This window comes from Canis aureus, chromosome 6 (assembly GCF_053574225.1).
Source record: "Canis aureus isolate CA01 chromosome 6, VMU_Caureus_v.1.0, whole genome shotgun sequence".
Classification (NCBI taxonomy): Eukaryota; Metazoa; Chordata; class Mammalia; order Carnivora; family Canidae; genus Canis; species Canis aureus.
In genome coordinates this window covers 70874419-70890895 of record NC_135616.1, presented here as the reverse complement: position 1 = coordinate 70890895, position 16477 = coordinate 70874419, and the positions used below count along the sequence as shown (strand labels likewise).

Sequence of the window (16477 nt, the reverse complement as noted above, 5' to 3'; positions counted from 1 at the left end):
ACTTCTTGGATCTGTGGGTTTATATCTTAATCAAATATAAAAAAATTCCAATCATTTAAATATGTTCCTTTCCCTCATTCCCTTCTTTCTAGGATTTCCATTACATGTATATATTAGAAAAAATGACATTGTTCCACAGGTCAATTTTGACTTTTGTTTTCTAGATTTGTTTTTTATTTCACTGTCCAGTTTGGATAGTTTCTATTACTATGTCTTCAAGTTCCCTGATCTTTCCTTTTGTAATATCTAGTCTACTGTTAAACCCAACCCAATCAAAGCTGAATTCTGTATCATCAAAATTATCTTCCAAAAATAAAGGCAAAATCCAAAATCAAGATACTGTATTTTTTAGCTCTAAGAATTCCATTTGGTCCTTTTTACATCTTTAATTTTTCTTATCATATTATCTTTTACTTTAAATCCTTGACAATATTGGTAATAGCTATTTTAAAGTCAAGTCTGTAAATTCCATCACCTTTCACTTATGAGTCTTTTTCTTAATTGACTAAATTTTCTCCTGGTTATTGGTCACATTTTCCTGCTTCTTCTCAGGTCTAATAATTCGTTTGAATGCTACAGATGTGGATTTTATAGTGCTGACTTTTTTATTGTTGTCTTTAAAGAATATTAAATTTTGTTTTGGTAGACAGTTAAGTTACTTATGCATAATTCCAAATCTTTCAAGGCTTACTTGAAAGACTACTCTAGAGTTAGTTTAACTCTACTATTAAGGTGGTGTAACCCTTCTGGGGTTTCTTCTGAATGCTCTTAGTGTTCAATAAGGTCTCTCCATTTGGCTAGCTAGAACTCAAACACTTCTCAGACATCTGTGAGCTCTGGGAATTGTTCAGTTTATAGTTTCCTAGTAGTTATTCTTTCCCTAGTAGTTGTTTTTTGCTTGGCCTTGTCAAGTTTCACCTTACATATGTGTAGCTTAGTGTTCAGTCAAAGATTGACAGCTTAAGAAATTTCTGGAGCTCTTTCCCTGGAAAGCATCTTCTTTTCTCCTGTATTCTGTCCTGCAAATTCTAGCTTCTTCTGATTCCCTGAACCCTGATCCCTATCTCTTCAACTAAGCAAGACCACCATGTTCTACTTTGGTTACTCCTTCCTGCAAGGCAATCTAAAAAGTGCCTCCAGGGAGAGGAAAGTTAAGACAATTATAGGGTTTGTCTTATTTATATTCCTTCTCTGAGGGATTACATTCCTGAGTTTCCTACTGTCCAACAACTGAAAACAGTTAACTTATAGGTTTATATCCAGGTTTTGGCTCTTTGCAATAAAAGGACAAGTCCAGTCTTAGTTACTTTGTCACAGTCAGAACTGTTCCCTTATCTTTTAGGCAGTAACATAAAGATTAAATGCAAAGGAATCATAACAGGGCAAACAAAAGGCTAAGATAGAAAAAGGCAATGGACATTATCTCAATATATTTCTTCTTGATAATTCTAAAAAGTTGGAATGAAGCAGACAATTACATTCATAATTATCTACCCTGTCCCAATCCACATTTATTGTTACTGCTCAGGTACTATGTTAGGTGCTATGAGATACAAAGTGAATATTAAGACAAGGTCTCTTCTCCAAAAAGCTTATAGGCTTTGAAAAAGATAAAGATAGCTTTTTGTAAAAACAACAGTGAAATACTAACATTATGCCTCACTCTTGAGGTTTTTTAGCTGCTAGTCTTCCTTTACTTGGAAGGCACAAAAGATAATATCAAGAATAGAAGTTTTAGAAGGAATCCACTCTTTGCAGTTGTATTTATTGAGAATGAAACCCAAAGAACCCTCCTTAAAGTGCAAGCTTTCTTTTCCAATTTTTCCCTGCTTTAGGGCAGAGGCTAGGGAAATAGGTTTGGATGATGAGAAGGGAAGGAGAGGAGTAAAAAAAAAAAAAAAAGTGCTAGGAAGGACAGAGAGTGAGAAAGAGAATAAATAGCATGTACAGGCTGGCTGGGTAACTTCCCTCACCCCATCCCTGCTGACGATGCACCTAATCTGTTAAAAAGTCAATCAAGAAAAACACTTATCCTTATTGTACCAATCAACAGTAGTGATATCTGAATGTTAACAAGTAAAATGAGTATGGCACAGTAAGAAATGGTGTGAGCCTCGAAGCATCAATTAATTGCCAAAGACTCTATAAAGTACATGGAGGTTTAAGAACATTTTGAAATTTAAAAGGAAGGGGTTTTAAGAAAATAAGTACTGCAAGTCTGAAGGGAACACTGATGAAAACATGATAAAAGGAAAAATAAGGGATAGTGTGTTATGACAACATTAAAGTGGAGCAGATGAGTGGGAAAAGGATAGCCAAGTGGCCTAGTCTGACAATAGGCTGAACTTCAAAATAGAAGCAAGGATCCTGCTATTGTCCTGAAAAGAAATGGTGAGTCAGTGCTTCAGAGTAGAGAAATTTCACTCTGCTTTGTTGATTATATTCTTTTAAGGAAGCTGACCTTGGAAACATAGGCCTTACTAAATTGGAAATTATAGACTGTTGAAAATGCATATTCCAAAACAGAATACTATAATGGGAAAAAAAAGCAATGGATCATTCTTCAATAAAATATTTTGAATAATTAGTTAATGAGAGAGGAGAAAAGAATATTAATAAAGCAAAAACAGGAGTATCTTTTTGTTTAAGAAACCAAAGAATAAAAATTCAAGCTTATTAACCCAATTTTTCATACCAAAGTTTCGGTATAGTTTACAAGAAGAAAATATTCAAATTCAAAGAATTTCTTCCCAGTTATTTTTCCAAGTGTTTTAAAAATAGGAGACAGTGGGGTACCTGGGTGGCTCAGTCAGGTAAGTGTCCAATTCTTTTTTTTTTTTTTTTTTTTTTAAGTGTCCTATTCTTGATTTCCGCTCAGGTCACGATCTTGGGGTCCTGAGATCAAGCCCTGTCTCAGGCTCTGCTCTTGGCGCAGAGTCTGCTACAGATTCTCTCTCTCCCTCTCCCCCTCCCCACTCCTCTGTAAAATAAATAAAAAGATCTTTAAAAAAAATAGGGGGCAGGAGGTAAATAAACAATGGAGTCAGAAAAAAAAATAAGTTTTGTCACTAGTTATGTGATCTCAGGCAAACACCGATTAAGTTCCTCTTCTCTGTTCTTCTATGATATCTCTTCTAAAATACTGTTGCTGGGCAGCCTGGGTGGCTCAGCGGTTTAGTGCCGCCTTCAGCCCAGGGTGTGATCCTGGAGACCTGGGATCGAGTCCCACGTCAGGCTCCCTGCCTAGAGCCTGCTTCTCCCTCTACCTGTGTCTGTGCCCCTCTCCCTCTCTCTCTGTCTCTCATGAATAAATAAACTCTTTTTTTAAAAAAAAAAAACACTGCTGCAATGACTAGGTAAGATAACATACTGGAAAATGTACTTTAATATAAACTGTTATTAGAAATACCTTGCTGATTCTGGATCCAAAATCAAGGCTTCTATTGCATGAGATATCAGTAAACAGCTCTGCTGTTGTCTGGATTAACGTTAAGGTTATACATGAAAATAGAGAAATCCATGTGACTTTATATTACCTGAATATCAAGTCAAGATGAGGATTATATTTTTAGTTAAGGTAACCATGTTATCAAATCAAATGGTTTGAGATTCTTTTTTTTTTCCCCCTTTTAAGGGATATATGTTGTTTATAACAGGGATTTTTAAATTCAGTTCTAGGAAGAGTACTTTAGAGGCTGCCTAATGTGGGAAGGGAACTTCTGCTTAGATAGCAGTTTCACCGATGAAAGTCACAAGTGGCAAGAACAAAAATGGTCTGTAGGTACCCCAGAGATTCTGAAGCTGGGATTCAAGGGATGAAGCTGGGGCTCAAAGGATCTGGTCACCCTCTTGTGACCCTGTAAATCTGCCAGGATGTGAGCATAAATGCATTTTGTAGAGGAAAGGGTCCATAGCATTCACTAGGTTTTTACTTAGAAAACCAAAATGGCAAGCTCTACTGATTTATAGATACTACAATTTAAAAATCATTTATTTCTTCTGTCCTTTCAAAAAGGACTTGAAGCTGCTAATAAGAAAACAGGGAGAATTCAGAGGACTTAGTGAACAAAAGTGATGACTAACACCAAAGATCCCTAATAAAGGTGATGGGAACCAGGGTTTTTACCACAAAGAATACTGAGGTGACATAAATGGTTTTCTGGTGGGAAAACGTGTTGCTTTCTCCACTGTGAGCAAGTGAGCACAAAGTATGCAACATTGGTGGGACCTGGATTTTGGATGCTCTTCCTAGAAGTGGAGAAAGCCACTACTTTTTTTTTTTTTTTTTCCCAAGCCTGGTTGAAGTTAAAAAGTAAAAATATACTACTCATACTAGATTTCCAAAGAGAAGTTAATTATAAGTTTGTAGGCTTATATAAATATACATATTTTTAGTTAGGCATATCTAAAGTATTTACTCTGTGTTTAAAAGAATACTTCCACAGAACAAGAAATATTGAAGCAGCTTAGGATACAGTTCCACATTCCTCAACGTTGCCGAATCAGCATCAAAAGATGCCTGATACAGATCCCCATATCGGGAAGCAAGGCTTCGGAATTCTTCCATGGACTGTTTCATCTAAAAAGAAGGAAAAGTAACAATTACAAGGAACACAGTATCATTATTGTGTGTGTGTGTGTGTGTGTGTGTGTGTATATATATATACACCACAAAAAAAAAATCAAAGCATAAAAAAACCTATTCTCCAACAATCAAATCCAAAAAGCAGTTCAACTTTTTTCATTTCCATTCCATTTATGCTTGTAAACCTTGTTAAATAAAATTAGCAAAGATGGTAAATGAAATTCTCAATGTTCACAAAATTACAGTAACACATATGACACACAGAAACAAAAAGCATTGCTTTTTTAGCTTCAAGTTCCACTAAAATAATTAAGACAGTTATAAATGTGTAGCATCTAGTGAGATACCATCAATCACTTTGTCATTCTAATAAAAACATCAGCCTATTTTCAGCAAGACATGACTTAAAGCATTTGAGGCTTAATGTCTATTAGTCAAACAGCTGATTTTTAAGTTTCAGAATTTTTTCATCTTACAACTAACCTCAAAAATCTCTAATGTAATTAAAGCCTGCACTAAAAATAAAGTTAAGACACACCTGATTGGAGATGCGGCCACATCTCTGAAGGTCACTCCCTAAGGTCATGGCAATTGTTGTGGCAATTGCAGGTGGAGGGCTTGTCTTGAGGCTATTACAAGTACAGATAAGTTGAGAGAAGGCCTGTAGAAGGTCAATCCTGAGTTTTACAAATTCACACTGAAAACTTAAAGGATTCAGTGGTGTACTGGCAGCCTGGGGGGAGAAAAAAGATATATATATATATATATATGTGTGTGTAAGACAAGTAAACACAATAGCCAGATGGTGCCATATGAACAATTCCTCACCGTCTGGGCAAAGAACATTAGTTCTAACATTGATGGATAAATACCTACGTTATAAGAGGATCAATGTAATATTGGAAAGAAAAACTTATCATTATTAGTATCAGCTCCAAAAAGCTGTATGTTCCATCAACATTCAGCTTCCTTACTCCCTACATTCACAAAGACCCCACAGCATGTGGGTTGGCTAGATTATCACAAGGCTCTGGATGATGTATCACTATAATTTTCATCCAGTGTCCAAAACCAAATAAAAAGTAACACAGCACACAAAAAAGACAAAATCTTTCAAATACCATCTGATGGACACTTCAAGGACATTATCATTCTTCCAAACCCCTCTCATCTGTAATGGATTTTTAAAAGTTGGGGGGCAGAAGAGGAAAGAAAGATAAATATGAGAAATATGGTGCTAGACACTGGTAAAAAGCATGTTGCCTCATGGCTGATTTTTCTACTGTGAGCCCAACTTAATATTAAGAAGAATTTCTGAGCAGACATGTTAGAATGAACACAGGCTACTAAGGAAGAACAGGTTATATGATGCACAAATAAGTTTTTATAAGGAGGAGAGGTGTCAGGGGTTAAGTCTTGGACAGCAAAGAGTAGCAGCAGCTAGGTAGAGAGGGCAAGGAATGTAAGTCAAGCCAGTGTGGGCTAGGACAATCTTTAACTATTCAGTAACTACTCTCGGCAGAGAACCTAGCATGGTGCTTTCAATGAAAGGCATATCAAAACCATGCTCAACTAACAGTAAATGGAGGCATAGTGAAAGTAATTTTCCTGACATGACTAGCTTAAACATGCTGATGCTGTTTGTTCCTTAGATACTACCTTACACCATCCTTTTAGCAGGAGAGCAAGGCATTTGACTTTGGGTTTCTAGAAGTCAGTTACAATATTACCATCTGGCCAAGTATCACATATTGACCTTAGTGTACTTCCCTCTACTTTTAAGTGTCAAATGGTAAGTTTTGTTATTTGTTAGCATTCATATTTTACTCTATGAAACAATTAGCCACTCCCTATATCCTCTATAAGGACATACACCTGGCTCTAGTATCCTCCTCAAAATGCAAGGCCCTTGAGGATATATATAAAAGTTACATATAGACAGTCCTAAATAAGCTAGAGGCAATAATTATACTCAATATATTGAATTCTGTGGTTTTCACACTTTTAGGATGCCTGTTCTAATCATGAAATAGCACAGACTAGGAGATTAAAAGAGAACATTTCAATTGCTTTTAATTCCTTAAAGATTTAATTTGCTCTCATGAGAACTCTGAACCTTACACAGCTACCTGCTATTTTTAATTTATTGCTTGTTGGTAACTTTACAACGGTCAGGGATACAAGTAGGTGTATAATGATACTATTAAATAAATACAGTACAGACAATCTGACCAGACAAAAAATCCTGGCAATCTTGTCCTAACAGGTGTTACAAAACTGAAAGGGAAGCAAGATGTAGTTATAATAAGGGAGATTTACTGCAACTCTGGATTTATTTTTGAGTATTCTATTGATGATATAAGATGGAAACTTTGAAAGTGACTGTGCATTTTAGATTGTGTTATGCTGAAAGCAATGCTAGATATAGTACGCATGTCCAAAAGAACACAGAAAAGATAGATTTGTCATAGAGGAGACTTTAAAAGGTAGTAACCTCTGTGAAAGACCAAAAATGTTCAAGAAATAAATTTAGGTTATAGCAGTATGAATAATGCCAATGAGAAATAAGAAGGATACTATTTACTTTTCTTTGTATTGAGGCTAAAGCTTAAACAGAGGCTGGGAATCTAAGGTTAGCAGGTAAAGCAAAAATTGTACATAATTAATATTACTCTTGAAATTTCCTCAGGGAGGAATTATTTTCAGTGAATTCAACACAGGCAGTGAAGGAGCAACAAACTCAGAGCTCTCCCCAGAGCTCACTCAGGCTTATCAGCCAATTGAGAAAAACTATTTCCACTATTTGGATTGCTATTTTGCTTTCCCATTACTTAAATGATTATTTTTCTCCTTCCTTCCTTCTTTCTTTTCCCCTAAACATGTATAGTTCAATCTTTAAAAGAAAAAGAAAAGATTCATTATTTTACAGAGAGAGAGAGAGAGCAAGCAGGGTTAAGGGGAGAAGGGTAGAGGGAGGAGAGAGAGAATCTCAAGCAGACTCCCCACTGAGCATGGAGCCTGATGCAGGGCTCCATCTCATGACCTTGAGATCGTGACCTGAATCGAAATCAAGAACCAAATACTTAACTGACCAAGCTACACAGGTGCCCCAAAGTTAAATCTTTGTCAGACATGCATGCATATAATGCTACTTCACAGAACTTGACTTGTAGTGCATATCCAATTTCCTAAATGGAGCTACCTAAAGAAACCAACATGGCTAAAAAGAAAGCTACCTGATGAGCTTGATTAAAAAAAAGTGTGTGTGTACAGTGGTAAAGAACACACGACAACCAAGAGTAAACTGTAATGTAAACCATGGACCTGAAGCCCTTGATAACCACCATTCTACTATTGTTTCCATAAATCTGACTTCTTTAGATAGCTCATATAAGTAGAATCACAGAGTATTTGTCTTCTTGCAACTGGCTTACTTTACTTAGTATAATCCTAGATTGATTGATTGATTCATTCATTCATTCATGAGAGACAGAGAGAGAGGCAGAGACACAGGCAGAGGGAGAAGCAGGCTCCATGCAGGGAGCCCGACATGGGACTCGATCCTGAGTCTCCAGGATCAGGCCCTGGGCTGAAGGCGGCGCTAAACTGCTGAGCCACCCGGGCTGCCCTAATCCTAGATTTTGAAAGAATAAGCCAAGCATAAAGCAACTGTGGACTAAACTGTTTTAAACCAGCCCTCCTACCTACTAACTACAGCTGTGAAAACTGAATACAACATTAAGAACATATATTTGAAAGCACTGAAGAGCTTATTACGGCAAAAAGGATTTTGAAGCCAAAAATCATGAAGAGATGGGAAATGCAAGGAGGCAAGATTGACATTTGGTGACATTTTCTCCCTTGAGATGTTTGCTAACTTGAAAGCTGCTCCGGAGAGTCTGAGAAGCTGAGCAGGATTTTCAGCAATTTCATAAAATGAGGAGGGGGGCTGTGGAAAACACTTCAGGCTTTGGCTGTTACCTCAAAGGGCTATGCCCTTGGAGTAATAAGGAGAACTCAGAAATAGACTGGCCCTCCGAAGGATTAAAGTGATCTTAGCTTTACTGCCTGCCAAAGGCCAAGAAAGATATACAAGGCTCTGGATGATGTAATCACTATAATTTTCATCCAGTGTCCAAAACCAAATAAAAAGTAACAAAGCACACAAAAAAGACAAAATCTTTCAAAGCAAGAGATGGTGGTGATGCAGGAATTTAAAAGTACAAACCACAAGAGATCCAGAAACAGAATATCAGATATGAATTTTAAAATAACTATGATTAATATGTTAAAAGAAATTAAATGACAAAACAGAGAATCCTGGCAAAGAACTAGAAAATATAAAATAACCAAATGGAAATTATGGAATTGAAAAAAAAAACCTACAATAAGTGAAATTAAGAACTTAATGGGTTTGACAGCAGATTAGACACAATATAAGAGTTACTCATCAAGTGGGGGTGCCTAGGTGGTGCAGTCTGTTAAGCATCCGACTCTGTTTTAGGTCAGGTCATAATCTCAGGGTTGTGGGATCGAGCTCCACATTGGGCTCTGTGCTCAGTGTAGACTCTTTTTGAGATTCTCTCTCTCTCTGCCCACCTCCCAGCTCTCTCTCTAAAATAAATCAATCTTAAAAAAAAATTACTGAAGTGGAAGTAAGGTCAGAAGAAAACATTTAGAGCTAAGAATAGAGAAATAAAAAGATGGGAGATGTAGGAGAGAATGTAAGAGAAAAACGAGACATGGTAAAGAGAGTTATTATCATTGTATCTGGAGTTCCAAGTGAGTGAGAAAGGGACAGAAGCAATAGCTAAAGAGGGAACGACCAAAACTGATCAAAATCATCAAGCCATAGAATCAGGAAGCACTATGAACCCCAAAAGGCATTCATACTGGTAAAAATATAAGTTGGAAACTGCCATGGGCACCTCTTGTCAGTATTTATTATAGCTGAACCATACTGCATGACACAGCACTACCATCCACAAGAAATGCACACCTATACCAAAAGATGTCCATTAGAGTGTTCATAGTCCAACTACTCTTTATAACTACATCTTGCTTCTCTTTCAGTTTTGTAATGCATGTTAGGACAAGATTGCCAGGTTTTTTTGTCTGGTCAGATGGTCTATAACTGTATTTATATAACAGTATCATATACACCTACTTGTATCCCTGCCAGGGAAGAGGCAGAGGAAGAGGGAGGGAAAAGGGAGCAGGGAGCAGGGAGCACTAAGCAGGGAACAAGCCAGGCACTGAGGCCCAGGACTCTGGGATCATAACCTGAGCCAAAGGCAGACACTTAACCAACTGAACCACCCAGGCCCCCTCAAACTATTCTTAATAGCTCCAATCTGGAAATAACCCAAATGTTCTTCAATGATAAAGATGGATAAACAGATTTCTTTAACCGTCATTGAAAGAGTATCATAGAACAATGAAAATGAATGAACTACTGCAATATGCAACAACAAAACGAATGACTCACAAACATAAAGTTGAGCAAAACAACTAGAATCACAAGAATACCGCATGATTTCCTAACTATTAATAAAAACAAGGCAAGACTGATAGCTTTAGAAATCGAAATAGTGCTTACTTCTGGGGAGATGGGTGAAGGGAGCATGAACTAGGGAAACATTTCTTAAAAAACAGAAACCATAAAGGAAGAAAGATCAATAACTTAGACCATAAATTCTTAGACTATTAAGAATTGCTGTTCATTAAAGATAGAAAGTGGGGGGAAAAGCTACAAAATTAGATGGTATTTGCAACATAGATAACCTACAAAAAATTAGTATCCAGAACATATAAGAACTTACAAATCAGTAAGACAAACAACTTGCTAGGAAAATGAAAAAACCTCAACTGGCAGTTAACAGAAACAAAATGAAACAAAACACAAATGGCCAAAAATGAAACAAATGTTTGTTTCAAGAAAATGAAAAAGGAACTACTAAACGGGAGAAAATATTTGCAAACCCTGTACCTGACAAGGGGTTAATATCCAAAAAATATAAAGAACTCCTATTAACAGCAAAGCAAAACAAACAACAATCTGATTATAAAATTAGCAGAAGATCTGACTAGACCTTTTTCCAAAGAAGACATACAGATGGCCAACAGATACATAAAAAGATGCTCAATATCACTCATCATCAGGGAAATGCAAATCAAAACTACAAGATAACACTTCACACCTGTTCAAAATCAAAAAGTTAAGAACAGGGATCCCTGGGTGGCGCAGCGGTTTAGCCTTTGGCCCAGGGCACGATCCTGGAGACCCACGATCGAATCCCACGTCGGGCTCCCGGTGCATGGAGCCTGCTTCTCCCTCTGCCTGTGTCTCTGCCTCTCTCTCTATCTCTGTGTGACTATCATAAATAAATTAAAAAAAAAAAAAAAAGTTAAGAACAAGTAAGTGTTGTCAAGGATGTGGAGAAAAGGGAACTCTGGTACACTGTTGGTGGAAATGTAAATTGGTGCAGGCACTGGAGTATGGAGGTTCCTCAAAAAACTAAAAACAGAATTACTAGATGATCCAGCACTTCTACTTCTGGGTATTTATCTGAAGAAAACAAACATTATCTCATAAAGACATACGCATCCCCATGTTCACTGTAGCATTATTTACAATAGATATGGAAACCTAAGTATCCATCAGCAGATGAATGGATAAAGAAAATGTGGCATGTATATATAATGAAGTATCATTCAGTCATAGAAAAGTGAAAACTTGCCTTCTGCAACAACACTGATGGACCTTGAGGACATTATGCTAAGTGAAATAAATCAAATACAAATACCACATGATCTCACTTATATGTGGAATAAAAAGCAAAACCCCAGAAACTCCAAGCTCACAGCGAACAGATACGCAGTTGTCAGAGATGATGGAGTGGGGGGTAGGGGGGTGAGTAAAAGGGGTGAAGTGGTCAAAAGTATAAACTTCCAGTTATAAATTAAATACATCACGGGGATAGAGTGTATAGTATAGGAGTATAGTTAATACTGTATTTTATGTTTGGAAAGTGCTTAGAGAGTGGATCTTAAAAGCCCTCAGCACCAAAAAGAAAACTTTTTCTTTTTACTTCTTTAAAGATTTTATTTAGTTATTTGACAGAGAGAGAGCACAAGCAGGGGGGGAGCAACAGAGGGAGAGGGAGAAGCAGGGAGCCTGATATGCAACCTGACCCCAGGATCATAACCTGAGCTGAAGGTAGCCACCCAGGTGCCCCAAGAAAACTTTGACTAACTATATATAGTGAGGAGTATTAACTAGACTTACTGTAGTAATCATCTCACAATATATACAAATATTGAATTGTTGTGCTATATACCTGAAACCAATGTTATACATCAATGATATTAAATAAATAAATAAATAAAATGTTTAATTGAATTGGTAATTTAAGAAATGTCAATCAGAACGTTTAGAACATACCAAGTGACAGGAAAAATGTAGAGCAACAGGAACTCTTACATACTGCTGGGTGGTTTATAAATTTATAAACCACTATAGAAAGCCTCCTGGTATTAGCTAGTTGACTGAAGGTGTACATAACCTTGCAATTCCACTCCTACGTAGTATATTAGAGCAGTATCTCTTAACAGAGGCAAGAGCATCCTGGGCATTTCAAGAGATTAAGCATCTTTAGTTACTGACCATTAAAGCCAATAGCAGTCCTCCTTATCCTATGTGACAAAGAGAAACATCTCCACACACTTCTAAGTTGGAGCGAGGGACAGATATATAGCTTTGACTGAGGTCTACTGCTCTAGGGAAGGGTTTTCATTCTTATTATACTAGTTATATTTTGAACTGAATAATTCTTTGTTAAAGGGAGTGGTTCTGTGCATTGCTGGATGTTCAGCAGCATCTCTGGCTTGTACCCACTAAATGCCAGGAACCATGACAAATCATGATAACCAAAAATGTCTCTAGACATTGCCAAATGTCCTCTGGAAGGGCAAAATCATCCCCAATTGAGAATCACAGTCTTAGAAAAAGCTTTACATAGGTCTATCAAAAGATGTATACAAGAATGTTCACAACAATACTATTCATAATAGCAAAAACCAAAGAATTAATAATTTCATCAACACTAGAATGGACAAATAAATTGATATATAGTCATGATGGAAGACTATATAGCAGTAAAACTGACCTACAGCTTCATGTAACAAGATGAATGAATCTTAAGGACATAATTTATATAATCAGAGCAAGTTGAAGAAAAATATGTATAATTCCTTTTTATAATAAAATTCTAAAACAACATAAAATAGTACCTTGCTAAGAGTTACCAAAAAGCATGTTAAAATTACAAAGAGAGGCAAGGGAATGGTACACACAAGATTCAGGATAGTGGTTACCTCTTTGGGGTAGGAAATGTCATACAAACATAAAGAATGTGCATGAGTCTTAGAGGCAATCGTAGTAACGCCGCATTTCCTAAAGATGCTAAGTATATTTTGATATTTGTTGTATTTTTTTATATACCCTCTACACCATATATGGAGATGTTATACATATTCACTATTTTAAAATAAATAAAAATGGGGTGCCTTGGTGGCTCAGTCAAGCATCTGATTTCGGCTCAGGTCATGATCTCAGGGTCCTGGGATGGAGCCCCATGACAGGCTCTGCGGTCAGCACTGATTCTGCTTGTCCTTCTCCCTCTGCTCCCTGCCCCCAGCTCATGTGTGCTCTCTTTCAAATAAATAAATAAAATCTTTAAAAAGAAAAAGGTGTTGTCTTAAGTCACTCAATTTGTGGTAATTTGTGACACAGTACAGAAAACTAAAATACTTTTTACAATTCTTATTCTTAAATAGCAAGATAACTCTATCATTAGTCACTATGTTGGGAAATTAGACACCCAGTGTTGCTGTAGTATAAACACAGAATTTGAACTTCTTATCCTTAAATAAAGCAGAATTCTCACAGCTGTACAATCTTAATCTTACATTTGATCATTCATGTGACAGGAGTAGAAGGTCAGTCCATGTTCATTCATACCTTCTCAGGGACACAGACACAAAGCTATTGTCAAATCCACGCTTGACAAATGAATGATTAAAATAAATCTTTAAAAAACCCTGATGGTAGAGTACAATCCGAAATGTGGTAAATCCCAAATGACTGTAAGGATCATACTGCCTCCTTCTCTACTCTACTCTCAAGTGGAGAATCATTTCTTGATTTTTTTTTTTTAATCCTCAAAGCAGTGTCTGGCACTTAGTAAGTGCTTACAGTCTGTTGAATAAAAGAATTCCATTTCAAAAGGAGTCGATGTGAGGCCCAATAACCTACCTTAAGGCAGAAAGGAGATCAAGGTAAGAGGTTTCTGTCAATCGGAGTCCTTACTTTCTCTGTCAGAACTCAGTCCTTAGTTACTGTCAAGCCTCATTAAATACACATACCACACAAATCATTAAAAGACTATTAAATATTCAACAGGATTTTCATAATATTAATTCTGTTTTACCGCCCTGTGAGTTTGTTTCACAGTTCCAACCATTTAGCTCTACTGAATGATAAACAATTTTCTACTCCACATGAACTAGAAAATGAAATAATTCTACGGATTGCAACCAATAACTGTACCTATATTTTCTGATGTAGGCTGATATAGGCAACAGCACTCTTTTCCCAGAATAATCAAGAGGAAAGAATCATAGCAGTCAATGCTACCCTTTAAGGTAGAGAGAAGCCATTCCTATATTCCCGTTTTAAAACAGTTGATCAATCCTATCCAAAAAAGAAAAAAAAATTATACTTCAAAAAATATGTATCCACAGTATTCTGAATATTGTCTATTTTGTCACATCTGTTTATTCCTTATTCTGCTTCAGAGCACTTCTTTTGGGACGATCCACTATTAAAAAGAGATTATGGGAAACATCTATATATATAGGTACCTAAAGTTTTACAGTTCCATCTAAATATATATAATTTTAAAGATTAATGACAATACTTACAAAATATGTAATGTTGATCACATAAACTCTTTACTCTTAAAGGGAAAATAAATCTTTGCATTAATACAGAAAATGCTCATGTTGGGTACAGGTTCTTACTTTGGAATATAAATTCAAGGAAACATAAGAAATGCTAATGGTCTACCCTCCTTGCAACCCCTTTACTCTCTTGGCAGAGAAAACAAGAATAGTAGCTGGTGACTCTCAATTTAGAATAGGAGGGTATCAGAGAGGGGTAAAAAGTGGGACACTAGCATCCTTGATAATTTCTTCTTTATCTACAAAGCAAGAAACTCTAGCTTCTTAGCAGTTGCCAGGCATGAAATGGGTTGTGGCGGGGTTTACATTTGATGGTTGGTAATGACCCAGTACCTCTTACAAACAGGAGTCTAGAGAGGGAATATCCTATCTCCACTTATCCTTTCTGCATGGATTCAGTAATCCGCCCATAAGTGGTACCTGGTTCTTGATTAAAAAAAAAAAAGATAAACTTCTATCAATTCATGAATATTAAAAACCGGGGGGAGGGATTAAGGATTTACCACGATGTCCTATTATTTGATATTGCTAAATATATTTATCAGCAGATTTTTCAAGGTAGTTCAAATAGAATAACCCACAAAGAAAAGCGAGGCCATTCTCACACAAGTCATCATCACCAAAGGAGAATCAAGAGGACTTACTGTTAAGGAAGCAATCCCTTTGTGGTAGAATTTTAAAGACTCAGCAATGCAAGAAAGTGCTGAACTATAGTTCTCCTCTTGCAACCCGGTGAGGCATTGTTCTGCCTGTGAGAACTCCTTCAAACTATTCAGCCAGAAGTAGAAATGTTCTGAGGCAACCTGAGTCAGCAAACTCTGATAAAGCTCTCTGGCCATGTCATGGTTACCCTAAAAAAGGGGAGGTGGGCACATGATGAGGTTCTTACACTTGATGTAGCTGATGAGGCAGCTAAAAGACAAACTCAAACCCTGGATAAGTTTTAACAACCACTCTTCATATTATAGAATTCTTTGAGACTCGGGTCTAAGTATTTCGTCAGAGAAAATATGCTGAGCTGCTTTTATGTAACAAAATGCCCTTTAGTTCTTTTCTAGAACAGTTCCAAAAAGAAAATAAATGGAATTACCTATAACTCAAGACTAGGATTTTAGTTCAAACTACAGAAAGTGCAAACACTTCTGCACTGCACTGCATCTGCCTCTGGAAATGACTGGGGGAAAGGAGCTGATGGGGGCGGGGGTGGGGTGGGGGAAGGGGGGATGTGAATGCCACTAAGAAAAGCCTGGGGGCCAGGGATGCTCCACACCCTGCAGTGCCTCGATGCCTGGGGGTGTCCTGCCAAGAGAGCTCCTCCCCATTTTGGGAAACATTCATTACAATATGTAACATGATGCTTCTCAAATCTTGCTCTTTGGACTTACATCCAAAGGATTTCTAGAGTATCCAAGCTCTATATTTCCTCTCAAACAAAATAAAAATTGGTAGGCTTTTCATATGGTTGAGAAGGGACAGCATACTGCAACCTGCCCCCTGCCCCCATCTCTTAAGAATGACCAGGTCGGGGAGAGGGGGGGAAGAAAGAGGTGGTGTACTGATAACAGAGGACAGAAGTGGTGGGTGGGAGGCAGCTGTGGCTATGAGAGTACAGGGCAAAATGGAGTGGCACTAATAACCTTCAGCCAGGAAGAGCTCATATTTTTGGAATTCCTGTGGAACTTCACCCATAACAACATACATGCCATTCCTATATGAGAAAAGTTAAAACTATGTCCTTTCTATCATCATCTTTCAATTCCATGACTAAAACATACTTCCATATTGATCTTCAGTTTGGACTTGGGCTAAGAAGCACACAATCTAAGGTCTACCATTTTCACCAACCCAGGTCGCAGAGGAGGATAGTAC

At 37.1% G+C, this 16477-nt stretch overlaps 1 protein-coding gene across 2 annotated transcripts in view; it reads right to left on the bottom strand.

Moving 5' to 3' along the window:
* INTS7 (integrator complex subunit 7) overlaps nt 1–16477 on the bottom strand; it is an 85325-nt gene that overhangs the window by 13942 nt on the left and 54906 nt on the right. For both annotated transcript variants that reach the window (XM_077902190.1, XM_077902189.1), the window contains exons 13-16: nt 15253–15459; nt 5124–5318; nt 4476–4579; nt 3410–3478 (exon numbers count right to left, since the gene is read on the bottom strand). In XM_077902190.1, coding sequence (XP_077758316.1) covers nt 3410–3478; nt 4476–4579; nt 5124–5318; nt 15253–15459 — 575 coding nt within the window. The remainder of the gene's footprint in view (nt 1–3409; nt 3479–4475; nt 4580–5123; nt 5319–15252; nt 15460–16477) is intronic.